Consider the following 23,392-nt stretch of genomic DNA (forward strand, 5'->3'; position numbering starts at 1 on the left):
ACGGTCATCGGTTAACATCCCTATCTCTGACCACAATCAAAAATTCAGCAGTGACATCAGCTTCAATTATATTTCATTCTTTTCTTTTAGACATGGCAAAAATACATGCTTAAATAATTTTTAGCCACTATTATGGGGGAAAATGGCAGACCATCAACACCATGGCCTTCAACATGCTCGTTCTCTCTTGCTCTCGCTTATCTCCAGGCCACCCGTCAGCACGGCACCTTCTCTCCTGAGTCCAGTCGCAGTCTGCTCATCTGTTTGCTGTGGGTGCTGAAGAATGCAGATGAGCTGGTGCTGCAGAAGTGGTTCACTGACCTGTCTGTGTCTCAGCTCAACCGTCTGCTGGACATGCTCTACCTCTGCGTCTCCTGCTTCGAGTACAAGGTGAAATTTCAACAACATGGTCGTAAAATCACTGTAACAGCCTGTGTTATTGAATCAAAAAGTCAAATCAGGTTGTAATTTTCCATTTGCATTGTTTCAGTACTGATAATGAGAAATTAAATTAACTAACTAACTTTTTTTTGTGTGTGTCTGTTTATCCATCTCATCAAAAAGGCCCATTTTTTATTCATGCAGGGAAAGAAGGCATTTGAGCGCATGAACAGTCTAACCTTTAAGAAGTCTAAAGACATGAAGGCCAAGCTGGAGGAGGCCATCCTGGGCAGTATCGGAGCCAGACAGGAGATGGTGCGACGCAGCCGAGGACAGTTAGGTTCGTGTTGGTTTCTCTTCATAACGGTGATGGAAATAATGTGTGCAGATGTATTCTCTTTATTTGTGGTTAATAACCTGACTATGGGTGATGTAAACCGTAGGTGCTAAAGAAGGCAACTGGACTTGCTTGAAATTCTTGAAGACGTTTCACCTCTCATTCGAAAGGCTTCTTCAGTTCTGTCTAACTGGTGGGGAGTTCCAGGTATTTATCCTCTAGTGGACCAAAAGAAACCCGAAAGAGTGTCGTTGAGGTCACCTGGGTCACTGACCCTCTCGGTCATCCTATAGGTCAGGGGTCATCAAACTACGGCCCGCGGGCCGACTCCGGCCCGCCACCCCCCTTTGACCGGCCCTCCAGCCCCTCTGCCCCCCACCATTTGAACCGGGCCTATGAGTCAGTCCCCAAAAGTGGTCATGGCCTATTTTTTTAAAATTGCTTTTTGGCAAATAATAACATGTCTGCATCTTGTATTTTGTTGATTTTATCAATTAAAATTGATATTTAGTTATAAAATGAACTATTCATATTTTCTGAATTTTCGTCATATGCTCGCGATCAAGCAGTGACAGGCAGCGCACGCGCAGAGAACTGTCAGTGTTCAGGACAGCAAAATGGCTAGCGGTCAGCGAAAAGCTGACAGAGAGTGCAGAGTTTTTAAACAACAGTGGACCACCGATTATTTTTTTCGTTCAGTGTAAGGACCGTGCAGTTTGTCTTGTATGTAAAGAAAGTGTGTCGGTTTTCAAAGAATATAATCTGCGTCGTCACTACGAAACCCGCCACAAAGAGTATGCTAGTTTGCGAGGGCAAACAAGAGAAGACAGGATTCGGAGGATGAAATGCGGACTGGCTGCACAACAGAATGTATTCCTTCGCCAAACCCAGATCAACCAGGCTGCTGTCCGAGCTAGCTATAAGGTAGCTCACCTACTAGCTACCCATGGAAAGCCGTTTACTGATGGGGACTTTGTTAAAGTATGCATGCTTGCTGTGGCCGAGGAGGTGCGTCCCGACAAGAAGGATGCGCTCAACGCGGCAAGTCTCTCCGCACCTACTATGACCAGGCGAACCGAAGATTTGGGGGACAACGTGTATGACCAGCTGAATGAGAAAGCGTCAGAATTCGAGTTTTTTGCTTTGGCCATGGATGAGAGCAATGACGTGCAGGACACAGCACAACTGCTGTGATCTATTGCTCATATTATTATAATTTCACTGTTTTTTAAAATGTATTTATTTTATAGGCCTATTTATTTGACCTTTATTAAGTGCTGCACACAATTATTAATATTATTAATAATATCAACAGGCCTACCTACAATTTATAATTTTCCACTCACCTTTGCCAGTGTCAATCACCTCAACTAGGCAGATGTTTCTTACCTTGACAGCTTTGATGTTATTTTTATTAGAAAATAAATAAATGGAATATCTGTGGTATTTCAAGTGTGAAGTCTCGATTACTACTTTTGCAAACCACTAGTAAAGATAAACAAATATGTGCCAGGAATCAAGTGTGGATATAGTAGTGTGGATATAGTAGTGGGGATGGCTGTGCCAGGCTAGTAATCTCTACCACACAATGAGGCCTGCTGGTGGTCATATTTGTCTGGGTCATAAAATTCTATGTTATATAGCTGACCCGACCCCGGCCCCCATCACAGTCAGGAACGACAATGTGGCCCCCAGAGAAAAAAAGTTTGGTGACCCCTGGTTTTGGTCTTAAGGTCACTGGAGGATGGGTGTGAATGGTGTTAGCAGCCTAGAGAGTCGTTAGGGTGATCTGTGGGTCGTTGGCTCTGTCTGCCATCGTGTGAGTCATTGAAGTCATCGGAGGCTACGTTTACATTACGTCGAATCAGCGGATCATCAGATTAACGTTCTTAAAACGATTCGCGTTTACACTAAAACCGTTAGCCGTGCACACAGCAACGCCAATACGCGGATACGCTCGGCTCCGCAGGCATCCTGCGCTCCAAATCACTCCGCCCTGAACAGCGAGTGCCCTCTGGAGGGTGCGCACTCCGGCCCTGCACAGCTCACACAGCGCGCGAGTGAAGTGCACAAGCCACGATTCGGGACTGAGCCGCTGTGTGCGAGATCCCAGTGCATATCACTTACTACTTGCAAGTGGAAGGATGGCAAGCCTAAAGACAATCATAACTACACAATGGGCAGTATTTGCATCAGTATTTGCAGTATTTTCATACTTTTATACTCTTTAATGAAAGGTGATACAAGGCGGAAGTCCGCGCCGTTTTTCAGCAGTTGCGTCACATGACCAACGCCAGCGAATCAGGAAGGTGGATGTCACAGTGACGTTGTCCAATGAGACGCCAGCTAGAGCTCAGCACAGCGTATCCGCGTATTTTGAATGTTTACACAGCACCGGAGCTGACACGATCTGGATTGAATACGTGGACCCTGGCGGATTCCCGTTTCCAGGCGGTTTAATGTAAACGGACAGTGCATCCGCGAAGAAAACGAGACAGATACGGTCTAGTGTAAACGTAGCCTGAGTCTTGATGTGGATGTGTGCGCAGTTTTCTGAGAGGCTGTCCATACGGCAACGGATTCAGGTGAATCTGATAAAATTGTTTATCGTTTCGGCCTGGCGTCCACACGGCAACGGCGTTTTGGGTGCCCCAAAACGATATTTTTTGAGAACGGGTTCCAGAGTAGAAAAATATGGCAACGGCACCGTTGCGAAGTCGTCTGGATGAGTAGAACGGATTTGTTTACGATGATGTCACAACCACATGACTAGAACAAGCAGCACTCTCGCTGTTTTGTATGAACCACTGCATTGCATTCACTTTTGTATACAGCTTTTCTTTTAAATAAACAAGTAACTGAACCATTTCTTGAATTTCTTTTTTTTATTGGATAAGACTGCTTTTCAAAATGTTCACACACAATATAAAAAAGTTATATAAATTATATAAAAATGCTTTTCAAAATGTTCACACACAATAAGAAAATTAAGTTATATAAAACTATGCACACTAATAAAACTAATTTGTACACACAGAAGGGACGATTTCCTCGCGTAGTCGCAGCCATCTTCTTGTTGTGTGTTTGTTCCTGTGAGTGCTTCACGCCGGGTAGAAGAAGGGGTTTATGCGCATGCGTCCTACTTCTATTGTTCTGGTGTCTCCGATGGGACCGTCTTACAGCGCACGTAGAGGTGTGGCATGTGTATTGCATCGTTTTCAGCAAGCGTTGCGTTGCCATATGGACCTGATATTTTACTGATCCGTTGCCCATGTTGACGCGATATTTTTTTTAATAAAATCTCGTTGCCGTTGTCGTGTGGATGTAGCCTGAGAAGTGTACCAAGGACTGCATTGTAGGTGGCTGATAAGTGGTGTCTCAGACCACCTCCTCTGTTCACTGATGGTCATTCCAGGTTGATGAAGATGGCTTCTTTTCCTCCTCTTTCAAACCACCAGTCTTCAAATCACTGGTTGAAGATTGGTGGTTTGAAAGAGGAGTAAAAGAAGCCATCTTTGTCAACCTGGAACAGCCATCACCAAACAGAGGAGGTGGTCTGAGACCGAACCTCTAGGCTGCTAACACCATTCACACCCGGCCTCCAGCGACCCTAACATCTGCAGGATGACAGAGAGGGTCAATGACCCCTGTGACCTCGACAACTTTCCTGAGGGTTGCTTTTGGTCCACTAGAGGATAAATACCTGAAACTCCTGACTCGTGAGGCAGAACTGAAGAAGCCTTTTGGATGAGGGGTGAAACGTCTTCAAGAATTTCAAGCAAGTCCAGTTGCCTTCTTTAGCACTTACGGTTTATGATGACCTAGATGACTAAGAACCTTCATAGACATACGAGTGATGTAAGTGTAAAAAGGGGTTGGGTTAGAATGAATGCATTATCAGGAGGTGTGATTAGGTAATATCCAATGATCAGATGATCTTGAACATGCCTTAAAAACCAGGAGCGGAGCGGTGACATTTCACAAAGATGGTCGATTCGATTTCATTTGTTAATTTCACATTGAGATAATAACCAGACGGCTAAAACAGCTTGCTTTTTTGGCTCCTGACATATCTGTGAGCCTCTTGGGAATAGTAGTAGAGGTTATTTCCTCATTTTTATGAAAGGAAAAATTGGCTAGAATTAAGAAATGCATTAATTTCTGTTAAATGTATAATCGTCCGTCCGTCCGTCCATCCATCCGTCGTAATGACACATTAAGTGTCTGATGCACATTCAGTAGGCACAACTTTAATTTTGTTCTTATTTGTTACAGTTGTATTTACATAGTCATTTGGTCAGATACGCTGTTTACATTACATTAATTTGTGGTGATATTAACTGTATACCGTACATCAACTCAGTCAATATCCTTTATTTAACCAGGTAAAAGACTCATTAATATTAAAATCTCTTTTCCAAGAGTGACCTGGCCAAGAAGGTGGCATAAACAATATAACAATAAAAATACATCCATACAAAAAAAATACACCTGGTGCAACATTACAGATAAAATAGTATTCATTTAAAATGCCATAAAAGCTCAAGGTTAAGAATTCAATTAAAAACATAAAATAGAAATTTAAAAGCAAGTGCATTGTACAAGAGAGGTATTTTCTCTTATCTTTTAGAATGGATTTAAATTCACCCTGATCAGGGTTATCAGCTTTGACAGTTTCAAGTCCCTTTGTCAATTGTTCCAGGACGAAGGAACAACATATTTAAAAGACACCCCACTCCCCAAGTCTGTTCTCACTTCAGGGACCAATGTCTTTGTGTTATTAGAGCACAGCCCACGTCGATTTTTGTTTTAGATGCAAGTATCAAGAAAGATAAAGAGGAACTAGCCTAAGAACAGATTTATAAACAAACACCAACCAGTGTAGAAGTCTGCAAACAGACAGAGATGGACAATTTGCTGTATTCTACAGAGTACAATGATGTACGAGATTGCCGCAGCCAGTAATAAAACGTAAGGCACAGTGATGGTGTCCAATTTCTTTAAGTACTGTTCAGGTGTATTTACAATTGTGGTCAGAAGTTTGCATACAGTGACATGAATGTCATCTTTGATATGAATGTCATGGCAGTATTTGGGCTTTCAGTAATTTCACTGAACTGCTCTTTTTCTGTGGCAGAATGATTGATTGTACAACATACATCTTTAATTTAAAAAAAAGGGTTTGTTTATAGCACTCATTGGATTGACCAACACACAGTAAAATGGGAAAGTCCAAGGAGCTTAGTGCAGATCTGAGAAAGATGATTGCAGATATACACGACTCTGGAATGTCTCTTGGAGCCATTTCTAAACAACTGCAAATTCCAAGATCAGTTCATACAGTTGTATCCAAGTTATTGTGAGGTGTAGTCACTTTGCCAAGCCACTTTGCTTCAAAAAACCCCAAACTGTCACCCTCAGCTGAAAGGAAATTGGTTTGGATGGTCAGGAACAACCTGGGAACCACCATGGCACAGCCCTGCCATGAACTGGAAGCTGATGGATCACTGTCTATAGTTCAGATCACCATGGACTAAGAGGCTGCTATCCAAGAAATAACTCCCTGTTCCAAAATTGACACCTTCAAGCTTAACTAAAGTTTGAAGCTGACCACACGGACAAAGAAAAAGCCTTCTGGAGGATAGCTGTATGGTCAGATGAGATGAAGATTGAGTTGTTTGGCCACAATGACCACCATGTACAGAGGAACACTGTACCAGCTGGTGATGGTGGTAGGATCATCATGCTCTGCGGCTGTTTTGCTGCCAGTGGAACTGGTTCATTGCACAAAGTGGATGGAATAATGAAGGAAGACTACCTCAGAATTCTTCAGCATAAACCATCAGAAACTTGAACATGACTTGGGACTCACAACAGGACAATGAACCCAAACATGCATCAGAGCTGGTTGTGGAGGATAAAGCAGGCTAACATTAAGCTTAAAACAAGTCCTGACTTCAACCCTATTGAAAATATATGGACCGTGCTTATAAGTAGAGTCCATGCCAAGAAAAGAACACATTTAATTGAACTCTACCAATTCTACCATGAAGAGTCATGAAATGTCCAACCAGAATTCTGCCAGAAGCTTGTTCATGGTAAACAAAAATGTTTGGTCAAGGTGAATCTTGCGAAGAGACATTTTACCCAAATATTAGGTGTGCTGTATGCATATTTTTGACCGTGTGTTGATTTCAGAAAGCCCAAAGAAAATTAAAACTTGTGCACCAAATTCTAGTTTTTTTTTTTTTTTTTAAATTAAAGATGTATGCTGTACAATCATTCTGCCACAGAAAAAGAACAGTTCAAAGAAATTACTGAAAGTCTAAATATTGCCATGACCTTCATATCCAAGATGACATTTATGTCTATGTATGTCAACTTCTGACCATAACTGTATAAAGAGTAGATCCCCATAGTCCAGTCAGGGCAAAAAACTTGTTGAAAACCGATGTCTCCTAGCCTGGAGTGAAAAACAGAATTTCTTTCTAAAAAGGAACTCAACTTTAAGTCTGAGCTTGAAGGGTCAAGAAAGCATGGGTCTGGCATTGCGTTTGCTTCAATAAAGGACCCTGAGAAAAGGTAACTTTTTAGAGCTAGCTTTAGACCAAAGTGAACTTTGTCATTCAGACCATAAAACAAGTAGTTCACAGCAGAGCACAGTTGCGTCTCTCCTAGCTCCATGTGCAGTGAAGGATATAACTCGCATAAATAGACAAACTTGAGACCTAACATGTACGTGTGTATGTGTGTTATTTACCAGCTGGGAGGTCCGTATCGTGAAATACCGTGACTGAGGTCTTGAAAGTACTGAGCGAGGCCCTCTGGGCCGAGGTCAGTATTCAAGGCCGAGGTCACGGTATTTCACCATACAGACCGACCTTAAGCTGGTAAATAATATGTTTATTTTTTTCTTTATCAAATTCTAACAGAAAACGAGAGCGCACAAAAGGGAAAACCGAGCCGGGGCGCCATTTTGAATCCTCATTCACGGCTGTAATGCAAATGGCTTCCTCCTTGGTATACAAGTGCAATTCCATGGCAGGAAAAAAAACTACATTTTGCCACCTACGTAGTCCCCTATTTATACAAAACTGAGTCATTCAGGATTCAGCCATGTTTATGCTCAGTGTTTTTGCTCGACCAAAGTTATAAAATATTATGACCTTTTATATTGCGTAAATGGGCGGCACGGTGGTGTAGTGGTTAGCGCTGTCGCCTCACAGCAAGAAGGCCTGGGTTCAAGCCCCGTGGCCGGTGAGGGCCTTTCTGTGCGGAGTTTGCATGTTCTCCCCGTGTCCGCGTGGGTTTCCTCCGGGTGCTCCGGTTTCCCCCACAGTCCAAAGACATGCAGGTTAGGTTAACTGGTGACTCTAAATTGACCGTAGGTGTGAATGAGTGTGAATGGTTGTCTGTGTCTATGTGTCAGCCCTGTGATGACCTGGCGACTTGTCCAGGGTGTACCCCGCCTTTTGCCCGTAGTCAGCTGGGATCGGCTCCAGCTTGCCTGCGACCCTTTAGAACAGGATAAAGCGGCTAGAGATAATGAGATGAGATATTGCATAAATAAAGCCATTTGGTGAAACTTTGAAGAAGAGATTGTACTGGTTTAAAGTTTTTACCTAACATAATATTATGTATTAGGATAACATGCTCATTAACTAATGAGATCAAACTGTTAACAAGTTAGAGGTTTTTGGCTTTCTCCTGAAATGTTTTCTTTTATTTTGTCTTCCTCAGGGTAGTAAAACTTGCTTTCACTGTGAACATTGTCGTGATCGCTATCCATGCTGGAAAATTAATGCTATTTTGAATCCTCATTCACGGCTGTAATGCAAATTGCTTCCTCCTCGGTATACAAGTGCACTTCCATGGCAGGAAAAAACATTTTGTGGCCTATGTAGTCCCCTATTTATACACATAGGAGTCATTCAGGATTCAGCCATGTTTTTGCTCAGTGTTAGCAAATTACAGGTTTTAGCTTTCTCCTGAAATGTTTTCTTTTATTTCTTCTTCCTCAGGGTAGTAAAACTTGGTTTCGCTGTGAACACTGTCGTTATCACCATCCATGCTGTAAAATTAATGCTATTCTCCTGAGAAATGCTGGCAAAAATTTATAAGATTTTTGATAATCTTATAAATAAAGCTCATAAAAAAAAGATAAATGTTGACAAAAAATGCTACTATGTTTTTTTTTTGTTTTTTTTTTTGGTGAACGAGCGAGTCGCCAGAGGTCCGTAACCGGGGTCCGTATCGTAGGATACAGACCCGCTCGCCAGCCAATCAGAGCGCAGGATTTGGACCGCGAAAAAAATAATACACGTTATTTCCAGTACTGGATGTATTGCATAATGTGATAATAAATAATGTAAGCGTTGTCACTTATGTGTTTTAATAAAGTACTCAAGAAATGTAAACAGTTGAATGTTCATTGAAATGGCTTGAGATGAGGTGTGTGTGTGTGTATTTTTTTTTTTTATACAGCTGCGTAGGCAGATTTTGCAAGTCTCATCCCATCCACCACAACAGTGCTGGCATATCAGTTTCACACCACAAAATTGACAACTGACCTCAACTAAAATAGTAATCTTCCACTGTTATACCAACACGGGAAAAAAAAACAGAACAGCATCTGAACGGCAGCTTTTTTTTTTTTATAAACAGAAGCTTCTCTCTCTTTCAGAACGCAGTCCATCAGGCAGTGCGTTTGGCAGTCAAGAGAACCTGCGCTGGAGGAAAGACATGACACACTGGCGCCAGAACAGTGAAAAGATGGACAAGTATGACCACTCAGAGCCTTGGCTTTTTTTTTTTTGCCAATTTTATTTTCCAACTATAAAATAAAAACACTTGACATTTTTATATTTGGTACGTTCTATCCACACTATATAAAGAAAAAAATAGTCAGAAAGAATTTAAAGGTCCCATGGCATGGTGGTTTGTTGATGCTTTAAACGGGCTCGTGGAGGTTTCCGGATGTTATATCCGCAGCCTTTCTCGAAATGAACCCTCGGCACATAGATATAGCCTCTTGGGAGAAAGCCCCATTTCAGCCCTTTTCCCAGTGCGTCGTTTTGCTAATGAGAAGCAGGAGGCGGGGAAGGGTAGAGGGTGGGGGCGGGTCTTATCATTAATATTCATGACATGTAAACGTGTTACCTCTGATTGGCTAACAGCACTGTGACGCTACCTCCAGTGGGTCAGAACAAGCGGATGTGGGTGTCTTACTATGGCGAGAGAGAAGGAACAAACCGCGAAGGGAAAAATACCGCGCGCTGACATCATTAAGGTGCGACGCGAGGAAATAAAATAAATTCAACAAATGTTTGGGTTTTTACTGAACAAACAAATAAAATGAACGAGTGACTTAAAAAAAAGAATGTGGGTGTCTTTGTAAAAACTGTTTTGATTGGCTATTATAACAGAGTATGCTGCATGCTTTTTGGTTTTGTAGCACAGAGTACCTGGCTGGCTAACTGCAGGAAGCGGTTAGCTGCACAGCTAATGTAGCCATTGCAAGGCTAACATGGCACCGATTTTAAAACACGGCAAAACGACTTAACAGTTATACACTTACTTGTTCGGTGTTTGTGGCTGATGCGGCAGGGATGCTTGGTACGGACCCAGGCTTCAGTGACAGCTGATGTGCAAAACCTGCCCTGTACTGTCCCAAGTTGTGGAAACATTCCTCAGGAAAATGCTTCCGACAAACATACACCGTCTTAGGTAGACTCGACGGCGTATTATTGAAGTAAATAAAATTAAGCCACTGCGTCTTCAGGGGCTCTCCCGTCGGCAGTAAAAACACTCTTTTCTGTGTTGTCACATCCATGTACAGCGCAATTTCCATGTTTCACTCGCTTAGGTGACGCCATGTTGTGTCCTCTATGGTCTCCTCACTACAACTGGGCGGGGCAATCCATACAGTGGGTGGGAATCCAGAGGGGGGGCGTGGGGATCATCTCCCTTGCTGACGTAGTAAAGGGAAGAGTTTATCAACGCGCCGTTTTGACGCGCCATTCTCAAATGTTGGGCATAGTTTGGTTTACACATTATGAAATTTCTAGCCACTGGGGTGACTTAAGAAGGTCAGAGGAACTCATTTTAACGTTACAAAAACTCAAAGTGAAAATTTCATGCCATGGGACCTTTAACTGTTATTCAATAAAATAAATTCGGAATCAGGGTCAAAAAAAATTATACCACAGCACTGTTGAACTCCTGCATTTTATTGGTCAGAAGGTGTTGATTAAATTTCTATAACGGCAGTTGAGCGGACGACTATGAGGGTGAGTCAGATGGAAACCTTAAAAGTGAGACAAATTTGGAACCAGACAATTAAAAAAAAATTTTTTTTAGAAGAACCTGGGAACAGTGTGGTTTTTAGTTTATTGGATACAAGCTGCTTTTTTGGGTCTTATTCATTTCAGGAGAAAGTGAGAGAATAACTACTTGTACAGTTGCGGTCAGAAGATTACATACAGGGGCATGAATGCAATGAGGACAATTTTGGGCTTTCAGTGACTTATTTGTTCTCGTCTGTTTCTGTGATGGAATGATTTATACAACATGTGTTTCTAATAGGAAAAAGCCCTCAGAGATTGGTACACAAGTTTAGTTTATTTTGGGGTTTCTGAAATCAACAGAGGGACAGAATTGTACATACAGCACACCAAATAAATAAATAAATAAATAAATAAATGTCCCTTAGCACATTTCACCTTGACCAGATGCTTTTGGTAGCCATCAACAAGCTTTTGGCAGAATTCTGGTTGGATATTTGACCAGTCTTCATAACAAAATTAGTAGAGTTCAATTAAATTTGTGTGTTTTCTGGCTTGGATCTGGCTCTTATGCACAGTCCACATATTTTCAATAGGGTTGAGGTCAGGATTTGTTTTAAGCCTGTTTGGTCCATTCCACAACCAGCTCTGATGTGTGTTTGCGGTCATTGTTCTGTTGGAACACCCAATTATGTCCAAGTTTCTGATGGTTTGAGGTTATGCTGAAGCATTTTGAAGTAGTCCTCCAGTATTACAGTTCCACTGGCAGCAAAACAGCCCCAGAGCATGATGCTATACTACCACCATGCTTAAGTTTGTACAGTGTTCCTGTGTGCCTCTGGCCATTGTGGCCAAACACCTCAACTCAATCTCTGTCTCATCGAACCATAAAAGTTTTCCTCCAGAAGGTTTTTTCTTTGTCCCTGTGCTTAGCTGCAAACTTGAGTTGAGCTTAAAGGTGTTGATTTTGAAGCAGGGGCTTCTTTCTTGGACAGCAGCCTTTCAGTCCATGGCGATGTAAAACTTGCTTGACCATAGACAATGTCCCAGTAGCTTCCAGTTCATGGCAGGCCTGTGCTTTTGGTGGTTCCTGGGTTGTTCCTGACCATCCAAAATAATTTCCTCTTGGCTGAGGGTGACAGTTTAAGTCTTCTTCCAACAAAGTGAATTGGCAAAGTGTCTACACCTCCTAATAACTTGTACGTACGTATGTACATACAGTTGTTTGAAATGATGATCTTGGAATCTGCAGTTGTTTAGAAATGGCTCCGAGAGACATTCCTGAGTGTGTAAATCTATGATCCTCTTTCTCAGATCTGCACTGAGCTCCTTGGACTTTTCCCCATTATACTGTGTGTTGATTAATCTAGTGATTGCTGTCAAACAAACCCTTTTTATGTTACATGACATTACATTCATGGCATTTAGCAGATGCTCTTATCCAGAGCGCCGTACAACAAACCCAGAACAGCCTGGGGGGAGCAGTTGGGGGTTTAGGTGCCTTACTCAAGGGTACTTGAGCCATTCCTGCTGGTCCAGGGAATCGAACCGGTAACCTTTTGGTCCCAAAGCTGCTTCTCTAACCATTAGGTCATGGCTTCGCACCATGTTGGCACAGAGAAGCTACCAGCTGTAGTCGATCATGATCACTAACAAAAAGTTATATGGCCTTGGCAAGTTGACGTTTTGGACCTTTCAGCACCACTGAGATGATAATCTAAGTGGATGTATGTAGAATTTTGACCCTGTGTTGAAAACCCAAAATGAATTAAAACTTCTGCACCGAATTGTTTATTTTTTTTTCTCTTGCAGATGTATGTTGTCCAGTCATTCTGCCACAGAAAAAAGAACAGATCAAAGAAATCACTGAAAGCACAATATTGCCATGACGTTCATGTCCCTGTATGTCAACTTCTGAGCACAACTGTAGTTGTTAAGTGATAACAGGAACGAACATGTCTGAATTTAACGATAAATTACATTTTATTTATTATTAATAATAATACATTTTATTTAATGAATAAAATGTGCAATCAAAAATTTAGTCATTTGGCAATTTTGCTGTGGTATACGATTGAATAAAGCAAAGAGCCATGTTCTAGTTCGTACATCCTCTACCTTTTATTTAACGTATTTATTTATTATTTTATAATCATGGCCCGCCTGTGTCCCTTCAGTACAGAGAGCATTGCACATTGTTACTCCCTTAACTATTTTGGTGTGGAATAACCCCTCCATTTGACCTTGTTCTTTTATGTACTGTGTCTAGGGGCCACAGATCAGTCAGGTATTGTATAACAGAAGTGTGATTATTATTTATTTTTTTATAAACAACCTCCCTTTGCTAACCCCCTCGAGTATAAGAACTGCCTCCCCTCTTGCTCTTCTTGCCTCATGCTTAAAGTGCTCCGGTTGAAGCTGGACTGCTGTGTCTTTGTAACTGGGATTGCTCTGTGACATGGTGTGTGCACGTGCGCTTGGGAAGGAAAAGGGTGGCTGCTTGGGTGGTGTGATTCAGTCATTTTTCCACATTACAGCAAGCAGCATTAGAGATGGTCTTTGTGTTTATGCACTCAAGGCCTTAATTTGAATTAGTGTGTGTATAACAGCCACTGTTATACAGTGATACCGAAATAATATCTCGGTCAACCCAGGACTCCTTTCTGTATAGTTGAATTGGAGATTTATTGTAACGTTTTTGTGTAAGTTTAACATGCACTGTTTGTTGTTCGTTATGATAATGAAGGAACATCTATCAAACCCAAAACTCTAACGGTTTTGTGCTATATAATATAAATGACTGTTTTCCGTGTAGAATTTTGCACTTGATTTCATATTTGGTGGTTCTGCAATTTATTAAAGAAATCTGCCATTAAAGAAGACTCTTACGGAAGCCGAGAGAGGCCCTTCATATAATCATTTTTTTTAATTCACCTTGTTATCCCGAGATAACGACATAATTAATTCAGGATCTCGAGAAAACAACACAACTAATTCGAGATCTCGAGAAAACAAAACCGTTATTTCGAGATCTCGAGAAAACAAAACAATTATTCCGTGATCTCGAGAAAACAAAACTATTATTTCATGATCTCAGCTGGATCACTGTATCTCCGTCGGTAGAGACGAAGCCGGGCCAGTCTTCTGTGGAGGTGCTGCAGACTAATTTTGAAATTATCCCTTATTAAAAGACTTAATGCAATCTCTCCCTGTGTCAACCCCTGATCAAAATATTGCCTTATTAGGTGATCGATTATTCCAGACATTCTAATGACCAAAGTTGCGTCTATACAGAATGAGAAATAGCCCCAAAGTCAGCATATCACAAGTCTCTTGGCGTACCTGAATGAACCATTTCAGCTGTTTACTCGAGATCATGAAATAATTGTTTTGTTTTCTCGAGATCACGGAATAATCGTTTTGTTTTCTCGAGATCTCGAAATAACGGTTTTGTTTTCTCGAGATCTCGAATTAGTTGTGTTGTTTTCTCGAGATCCTGAATTGTCGTTATCTCGGAATAACAAGGTGAATAAAAAAAAAAAGGATTATATGAAGGGCCTCTCTCGGCTTCCGTAGACTCTAGTGGATGGGTGTTTTTTTTTTTTTAAATGTCCCTTAAAGTTAGATTTCCTGTTGCATTTTATCCTGGGATGTTTAATGCCATTGCAGTTTTTATAGGTTCTTCATTTTTGTGTAACATTGTAAACAGTGACCAGGCCCTAAACATTCGGTCACGTATTCCAGTTAAATTGCAAACTCTAAAGCTTTGACTGCAGTAATTTGCTGGAATTAGAAAGCATACTTTAGTGATGGGTGAGAAAACCGACTTTCCTTAACTTTATTTATGCAGTGTTTTTGATAACAGGGATTTCCACACACACACACACACACACACACACACACAAAAAAGCTTCGCACAAACCTCAGTCTAGATCCCTAATGAGCAAACCAGATGTGACTATGACAAGAAACAACTCACTCAGCACGAGGAGGAGACTTTGAGGAACCAGGCTAAAAGGGGAAGCCGTCCTCTTCTGGCTGACGCTGGATAGTATGATTTATAAGTCATTACAGCAAAGTAAAGCAAACCGTATAATACAATATATAATTTATCTAATTTATACCACAGTGCTGTTGAGTTCTCGAATCTGATTGGCCACAAAGTGTTGATTAATTTTCTATAATCAGTGTTGTAGTCAAGTCACTAAACCTCGAGTCCAGTCTTGAGTCCCCAGTGTTCGAGTCCAAGTCATTAAAAAATTTTGAGTCGAGTCCAACACTCCAACCGCACCATTTGACGGTGGCTGTTTCAGCGCCATTAACATTAATTTGTTCCGGAACATGACGTATGAACAGGTGAATGTGCTTCTCTTTATCAGGGAGTGTGAAGTATTCTGTCAGAGATGGTTGGGAGACGGCTGTAAGTGCAGAAGGTGTGTTTATTAATACAAACGAAAACAGGTAAACAATCCAGAACAGCAGGCAAAATCGTAAAACGGTGAAACAGACACTAGATCGAGCGAGGCACAAACAGGCTATCGGAGACTCGGCAGGATCAAAGACGAGAAACAGGAAATCGGGGATCAGGAAACCAAACAGGGAAATAAAGTTAGGTAAAGTGTCAGCAACGCAACCCAATACTTCGCAAAGTAAGTGTGTTTTCACAGTTTTTATATAGACCCCTTCGCATGTTTGTGAACAAACCGACCACTGCTAGGATGCGCGCGCAGCCTGGACTCAGAAACAATGGCGCTGCCCATAGACCGGCATTATGAGCTGTCAGATTATGCAAAACAATTGTCGTTACAAGATCGAGAATGCTACATAAATAAGTTAACTCTAACAAGTGGACATCGCCGACCGGATCCGTATTTAATTAAAGAGTGGACGGACGATGTTAGTAAGTTTTCCTCTGATACCTGAAGGCAGTCATACTATTTACAAAAAATGTCAAACTCAAAAAAAAAAAACTATTTACAAAAGTAGCCTGCCATCAACATTCTGGTTACAGCGAGACTACAACTTGATTAACAATGGGACATTCATATTCATTTTGTTTTAATCAAATTATGCCAGTGATGTGATGGCAATGTGGCTTTAGCTACAACAGCAAATACCAACACTAAACAGCAATTTGCAGGAGGTAATGGCATGAAAGGAATGATGGTGTAAAGAGTGCAGCTAAGAGAAATCAGAGCTGCGTAAAAAGCGAGAGGCAGAGACCAGAAATGAAACTGAACGGGGCGGGAGCTAGGTTGGAGCAGTCAACGTAAGTTGGCATTTAGAGTGAGGGCACACAATTTTACCTTTCCATCCTTGCTTTAAAATTGTGATTTTCGGCATACACAAATAATGATGGCACAAAATCTGGACTGCTTGAGTCAAGCGAGACCTCTCCTACAAACAAAATTGCATGCAAAGCTAAGTTAACATGCTAACAATATTCATTACGTCGTGTAACTATGACCCAGCTAATCAGACAAACGTTACCAAAGTATTTTGCTACATCAATAAACGAAGACGAGAAAGAATAAAAAAGAAAGATTTAATAAATAGCCTGATCTTACCTGTGATGAAGTGGGCGCTGCAAACCCGCGCATTTTTGATGGTGCTTTCATCCCAGTCTACACGTTTGATGGCTTGTAGCCATAGACGTCGGCAATTTTCTTGGAATGGGTGAGATCCTGCTGGAATTCTGAACATTTTAACCCCATCACTGCTACGATTCTGACACCCGACAACACAACAACTAGGCATTTCTTCCAAATATTTCTTCTCGTCTCTACTGTCGCGGAGTCTTTTTTGGGTCCAGGCTGTGCGCGCAATTTCCTCTTACGTATGAATGACGTTTACTGCGAAGGGGTCTATAGGCGCGCTGATTGCGCCTTAATCCTGTGCAGGTGTGAGTCGTTTACGGTGCGCGTGCGAGAGTCCGCTTGGCGTGCGCGCTGTCCGGAGCACACCTGAGAGTCTATCTAATGTATGTGCCAAGGCATGCAGGTGTGACACTCTTGCACAAAATTAGTACAAGATTAATGTAGATATAAATATCTTATGCCAAATTATTATGGCATGTTACAAAAATAAAGAAAAAAATCTGAGTCCTCGTCTCCAATTTACGACTCCTAATGCAGTTAACGCACGAGTCCGAGTCATCAGTGCTCGAGTCCGAGTCGAGTCACGAGCCCTTAAAATTAGGGCACGAGTTGGACTCAAGTCCGAGTCCTGGACTCAAGTACGACAAACCTGTCTATAATACTGCAGCAGCTCTGACAGTAGTGCTGGCTGTAAGGTATGGAATCAATTTTGTGCCAAAATGTTCATACAATACTTTTGAAATATCAAACAAAAACGACAAATCAAAATACAAAAAAAGAAAAAAAAAGTCAATTTTTTTAGACTGGCAAACAAATTATTCGTGTAATCGTGCAAAATATCAGTCTATTACTCTTCAGAAACCTTTTATTTTTGTTCCGTGTCTTTCTCAGTTTTGTTTGACGTAATTTATTTTGGTTGCGATTCCAGATTTCTCATTTGCGCTCCCTGACTTTTTGCTTGCAGTTTTGGCACAAACTTCCCGTGTGGGTGGGCTGTCCAGGAATGCATTCCCATTGGCTAACTTGTGTTTGACTGACAGCTACGCTCAGCCATTCCCCGGAGGCTGTTGCGGCCATTTCCTACTCGGATTCTGGCGGACTGTTTGACGAGTGACCGATCCATTGACGGTAAACAAGGATCGAGTGGCCTTCAGTGGCGACTATTTGTAAATTTACACTTTGTTGAATTAATTCAATATCATAGTCACCACTGAAGTCCACTCGATCCTTGTTTACCGTCAGTGGATCGGTCACTCGTCAAACAGTCCGCCAGAATCCGAGTAGGAAATGGCCGCAACAGCCTCCAGGGAATGGCTGAGCGTAGCTGTCAGTCAAACACAAGTTAGCCAATGGGAATGCATTCCTGGACAGCCCACCCACACGTGAAGTTTGTGCCAAAACTGCAAGCAAAAAGTCAGGGAGCGCAAACGGGAAAGCTGGAATCGCAACCAAAATAAATTACGTCAAACAAAACTGAGAAAGACGCGGAACAAAAATAAAAGGTTTCTGAAGAGTAATAGACGGATATTTTGCACGATTACACGAATAATTTGTTTGCCAGTCTAAAAAAATTGACCCTTTTTTTGTATTTTGATTTGTCGTTTTTGTTTGATATTTCAAAAGTATTGTATGAACATTTTGGCACAAAATTGATTCCATAGTAAGGCAAAGCACAGGTTTATAATAATGTGCTTTCTCTATAGTTACAAATTACCCAGGGAATTTTGTTTGGTGTTGGACACGCCACAGAAATGTGTTGGCAATGCTTTGTAACAGTCTGAGGTAAAACTGTAACATAGGAAAGTCTTCAGGACGGACCGCTCTGCATGTTCAAAATCTGTTTTTCTTTCTTGAAGTTAAGATATAAAAATAGTCTGGTGAGGGAACAACGGTTTGTCGTTGCGATAATGTAGGTGATGAGGACTAATTTGTTTTGTGGATATTTAGCAAAATTGAATAACTAGACATGGATTTTAAAAAAAGTGTACCATGTCGTTCATTCATAAATGAATAAATAATTTACTCTTGGCAAATTTCTGTGGTATAGTCAGTGAAACTTTTTTTTTTTTAAATTGAAAAGGACATGCGCATTTATTTGAAAATTATGAACTTCAGGCTATCAGCAGTAACACTGCTTCACTTTTTTTTTTTCTTCCCTCCCCGTCTAACAGCACGTTCAGTCATGTTACATTCATTGCATATTGCGGTTGTGATTTTAGGCTTTTTTCCCCCCACAAAGCCTTCGTTTGAATCTTGAGTTTCTGCTCAGATAAATGACTAAACCGTGTGTGCGTTTCTCTTCTATTAATGTGTGCCCATGTGTTATACTCACTCACTGTATTCTACCTGCATCACTAACCCTAGCTTCTTTATTCAAAGCCAATGTGAACTGCTGAACTCCAAATCCAGCTTCCACATGTGCATATTATTAGCCTACTGATTTTATTTATTTATTTTTTCTTCCTGCAAACCCTACCCTACCCCCGTATCCATGGTCCACTTCTATGGGTGCTTTTTATGGATGCACTAGGGGTGCTTGGTTGGGCACTGGCTCTCACCTCGCTGTCTCGCAACTTTTATGCTGTTGAAGTTTGTATGGCTTGTTGTGAATGAGCGGTGTGCTGTGCAGGTTTAAGGAAAGCCTTCGGCGCAGTGGGAGGAGCCAGGATGCCTTGTTAGATAGGTTTGTAAGCTTAGATAAATCTCTACAAGTCTTCATAAACCACCTCCTTCCTCTTAGGCCCATTGTACACTAATTACAGTGGAAGATGCCTGAGCAGTCTTTTGCATCTGTGTTACCTTGTGCTCAATTTGTGAGCTATAAGAATGTCTTTAGCGTCATTGGATTGGATACAGAGTGATGCTTCATCTGTGTACATGTCCTTGAATGCTTGTCCGGGATGATTTAGCATTCAAAGGGTCTTTGCGGTTTTTTTTTTTTTTTTAAACACACAGCACACAACAATTCTAAATGTGTTCTCTGTTTTTGCCCTTTTGTAGAACCAGGGCAGAACTAGAACACGAGGCGTTAATAGACGGCAATCTGGCAACCGAGGCCAATCTCATCATTCTTGACACTCTGGAAATCATAGTGCAGGTAAATATTTAATAAAGCCAGATTTCCGATCCTGATATGGTGAGTTGTAATCTTTTAAAAGTAACGCTTACACTCTGTCTAGACTGTGTCTGTGACCGAGTCGAAGGAGAGCATTCTGGGAGGTGTCCTCAAAGTCCTGCTTCACAGTATGGCATGCAACCAGAGCGCCCTCTATCTTCAGCACTGCTTCGCGACACAGAGAGCTCTCGTCTCAAAGGTGAGCACAGGTTTAGTATTAAAACATGTACGCGATGCTGTTGTGCTGTTCTGCTAATATTTCTCTGGTGGGTTGTGTGTATTTAGTTCCCCGAGCTGCTGTTTGAGGAGGAGACAGAGCAGTGCGCTGATTTGTGTCTGCGTCTGCTGAGGAACTGCAGCAGTAGCATCAGCACCATTAGGTCACACGCCAGCGCCTCACTTTACCTGCTAATGAGACAGAACTTTGAGATTGGAAATGTGGGCACACCGTTTTTTTTTTTTTTTTTTTTAAACTTGAGAAATGATTCAAGGTTGTACCTGAGCTTAACCAAATGATCTGAATCTCTGTGTTATGCAGAACTTCGCCAGAGTGAAAATGCAGGTGACAATGTCTCTATCGTCTCTGGTTGGCACGTCTCAAAACTTTAACGAGGAGTTCCTGAGACGCTCGCTCAAAACCATCCTGACCTACGCTGAAGAGGACCTGGAGCTCCGAGAGACCACATTCCCTGACCAGGTCAGTTCTAAACTACTGTTGAAACCAGCTTTCCAGCTTTGGCTAGAGATGATGGGGTTCTAAGTTTGCACCCATCTGCAAATGGTGTTCAGAAATTTTTCTTGTTGGACACCCATGGACAAAAGTGTGTTACACTTGAGGTGGTGTTTCTAGCCAAACAGAAAATCCTTCAAGATTCTGAAGCTTGTAGAGCCAGAAGAGTGAATAATGGGTATGAGGCATGTTATGGGCCAAGTGTGAACTGCCAGAAATATATGATTGAAAATACATCTCTGAAATTCATTTGTACTTTTATTCAAGTCTTAGAATTATAATCCAGATGTTATTTCACGTCTTTTTTTTTTTTTTTTACATTTCTCAACTTTTATTTTGAAACAGAAGTAATAATGTTCTGTAATATTAATTTTAAAAAAGTCCCATGAATGTGATATGCTTTTGTGCGTTTTAGGTTCAGGACCTGGTGTTTAACCTGCATATGATTTTGTCCGACACAGTTAAGATGAAGGAACATCAAGAGGATCCAGAGATGCTTATTGATCTGATGTACAGGTCAGATTACTTGCTTTGTTTCTCTTTATTTTTGATACTGAATTTGTTTCTGCGGAGAAGCTTCAAATTCTGGGAGTTTCATTTGTCATCCAATTTGATTTATTCTATCCACGTTTCACTGGATATTAGGGCTGTAACGATATGCGTATCGAAATCGAAATCGCGATACGCAGAGCCACGATCCGTATCGCGATACAAGAAGGCAGAATCGCGGTACACCCTTTCAAACTTCTCCTCAGCCCAAAAACAGAGGCGCTTCCAAACTTCAATTTATGAATACTTTACTTTTTATTTAAATTACATTTTAAACTTACTTAAATTACTTTTATTTTTTTAATATCTATTAGTAAGTCGTTTTTTCGCCGACCTGCGACAATCTTCTGTGAGTCACGCAACGTCCACACTCGCCACTGGCAGAGGATTCATTTTTTTTAAGCGGTCGCCATTCTGGTTGCGACGCGGGGAGCGAATCTGTAAACAAGCAGCTCATTGGCTGGCTAGGTGTGCCACAAGCCAATCACAATCACTTGACCGGAAAGGCATGCAGTGTTGCCAGATTGGGCAGGTTTAGGTGCTTTTTGGCTGGTTTTGAACATATTTTGGGGTGGAAAACGTTAGCAATATCTGGCAACACTGAAGGCATGTCTGCTTGGGCGGAAGCCTTCTGCGGCAGTTACATTTTGACACGCGAGCAATGTTTCACCATAAAAATTCCGTAATTTCCATCTGTTTTCCGCGATCACAGAAAATCATTGGCCCTATGAGAGTGAGACAGTGAGAGGGCCACTCCCCCCCCAAAAAAATCTTAACGGATTTACACGATTTGGAAAAATGACTTTTTCAGAACCGAAAAAAACAGAGCTTCCGGCTCAACAGTATTATTTTGAGAAATAAAACAATCTTTGGATATACATTTGTTCATTTTTGCATACATATTACTCATTCTCTGCAGTGGTCTGAATTATATGTTATTAAATAGTTAATGTAAGTAAGTAAATGTTAATAAGTCAAATTTACTACTTTAAAAAAACATTTTAAAAAAATCGTGGGCGTATCGAATCGTGGGTCAAAAATCGCGATACGAATCGAATCGTGAGTTGGGTGTATCGTTACAGCCCTACTGGATATGAGCAAATGTGCGCTCTGATTGGCTACTCTACTACTAGGATCAGAGCATTTTTTAAGGATTTTCCACTAGTGCCCCTTTTCCACCAAAGCAGTTCCAGGGCTGGTTCGGGGCCAGTGCTTAGTTTGGAACTGGGTTTTCTGTTTCCACTGACAAAGAACTGGCTCTGGGCCAGAAAAACCGGTTCCAGGCTAGCACCAACTCTCTGCTGGGCCAGAGGAAAGAACCGCTTACGTCAGCGGGGGGGCGGAGTTGTTAAGACCAACAACAATCGCAAGACTGCGAAAGATTGCCATTTTTAAGCGACGAGAAGCAGCAGCTGTACAAACGCGAAGTCATCCATTATTATTGTTGTCGTTTTTGTTGCTGCTGCTTCTTCCGTGTTGTTTTTGCTTCGATATTCGCGCCAAGGTTTATGCAAACGTAGCGACGTAACTGACGTATACAGCAACGTAACTGATGTATACAGTGACGTAATGACGTGGCTTCCCTTAGCACCGTGAACTATGGAAAAGCAAACTGGTTCTCAGCTGGCTCGCAAGTTGAACGAGTTGTGAACCAGCACCGGCTCCGAACCAGCCCTGGAACTGATTTGGTGGAAAAGGGGTATAGGAGACCAACTGGTCTGGGCAATACAATCACAGGCCCCAGAGTCCATGCGGCTGCACCGCTGCGGCATATTCTGTGATGCAAATTGCCGCATTACGAATCCTCGTTTCAGCCAGCATAATATCAACATAGTTAATGCAGTGCCAAGTTTTCCTTGTTAAATGTATACTTACATGGTACTTGGTTAATTAATTGCAACTGATTGAACCAAATAAGACATAACTTGGTTTAAAATTTGGTCTCCCAGTGAAGCTGGTTTGGCATTGACTAGGAGACCAAATCTGGCCACTGAGAGACCATTTGGTCTCCCAGTAACTGTTAAAAAATGCTCTGACTAGGATATCAGCTCATATACCGTGAGTAGAGAGAAACAAAATGGTGGAGCGTGTTGCTGAACCAACTGAGGATGAAATAAAAACGCTACTCGAAAACAAAACCCCCCAAAAATACAAAAAGGCAACAACATATATGGAAAAGTATTTAATGGTAAGAACATATCTTTTTTTTTTTCACAAATTGCTCCTGTCATTTCGCCGTTTTGTTAACACACTAAGCGGAAATGATCTTGTCAGACGTTTTGTACAAAACGTTTTATTTATCAAACTTGCAAAAAATAAAAATGCTCCGTTTCTCAAAATCCAGTGAATGTGGATAGAATAAAACAGTTATTCCACTCAATCTCATCGTACATGGCTTAT

The 23,392-nt window shown here is 41.4% G+C and overlaps 1 protein-coding gene across 19 annotated transcripts in view; it reads left to right on the top strand.

The window, feature by feature from the left end:
- dock7 (dedicator of cytokinesis 7) overlaps positions 1-23,392 on the top strand; it is a 251,625-nt gene that overhangs the window by 197,571 nt on the left and 30,662 nt on the right. For 5 of the 19 annotated variants that reach the window (XM_060919936.1, XM_060919938.1, XM_060919940.1 and 2 more), the window contains 10 exons: positions 208-390; positions 565-721; positions 9,402-9,498; positions 13,271-13,288; positions 19,228-19,281; positions 19,599-19,695; positions 19,778-19,912; positions 19,999-20,151; positions 20,252-20,410; positions 20,859-20,959. In XM_060919936.1, the coding sequence (XP_060775919.1) occupies positions 208-390; positions 565-721; positions 9,402-9,498; positions 13,271-13,288; positions 19,228-19,281; positions 19,599-19,695; positions 19,778-19,912; positions 19,999-20,151; positions 20,252-20,410; positions 20,859-20,959 (1,154 nt within the window). The remainder of the gene's footprint in view (positions 1-207; positions 391-564; positions 722-9,401; positions 9,499-13,270; positions 13,289-19,227; positions 19,282-19,598; positions 19,696-19,777; positions 19,913-19,998; positions 20,152-20,251; positions 20,411-20,858; positions 20,960-23,392) is intronic. The other 14 variants (XM_060919950.1, XM_060919951.1, XM_060919952.1 and 11 more) reach the window with 4 other exon arrangements.

This window comes from Neoarius graeffei, chromosome 4 (genome assembly GCF_027579695.1).
Source record: "Neoarius graeffei isolate fNeoGra1 chromosome 4, fNeoGra1.pri, whole genome shotgun sequence".
NCBI lineage: Eukaryota > Metazoa > Chordata > Actinopteri > Siluriformes > Ariidae > Neoarius > Neoarius graeffei.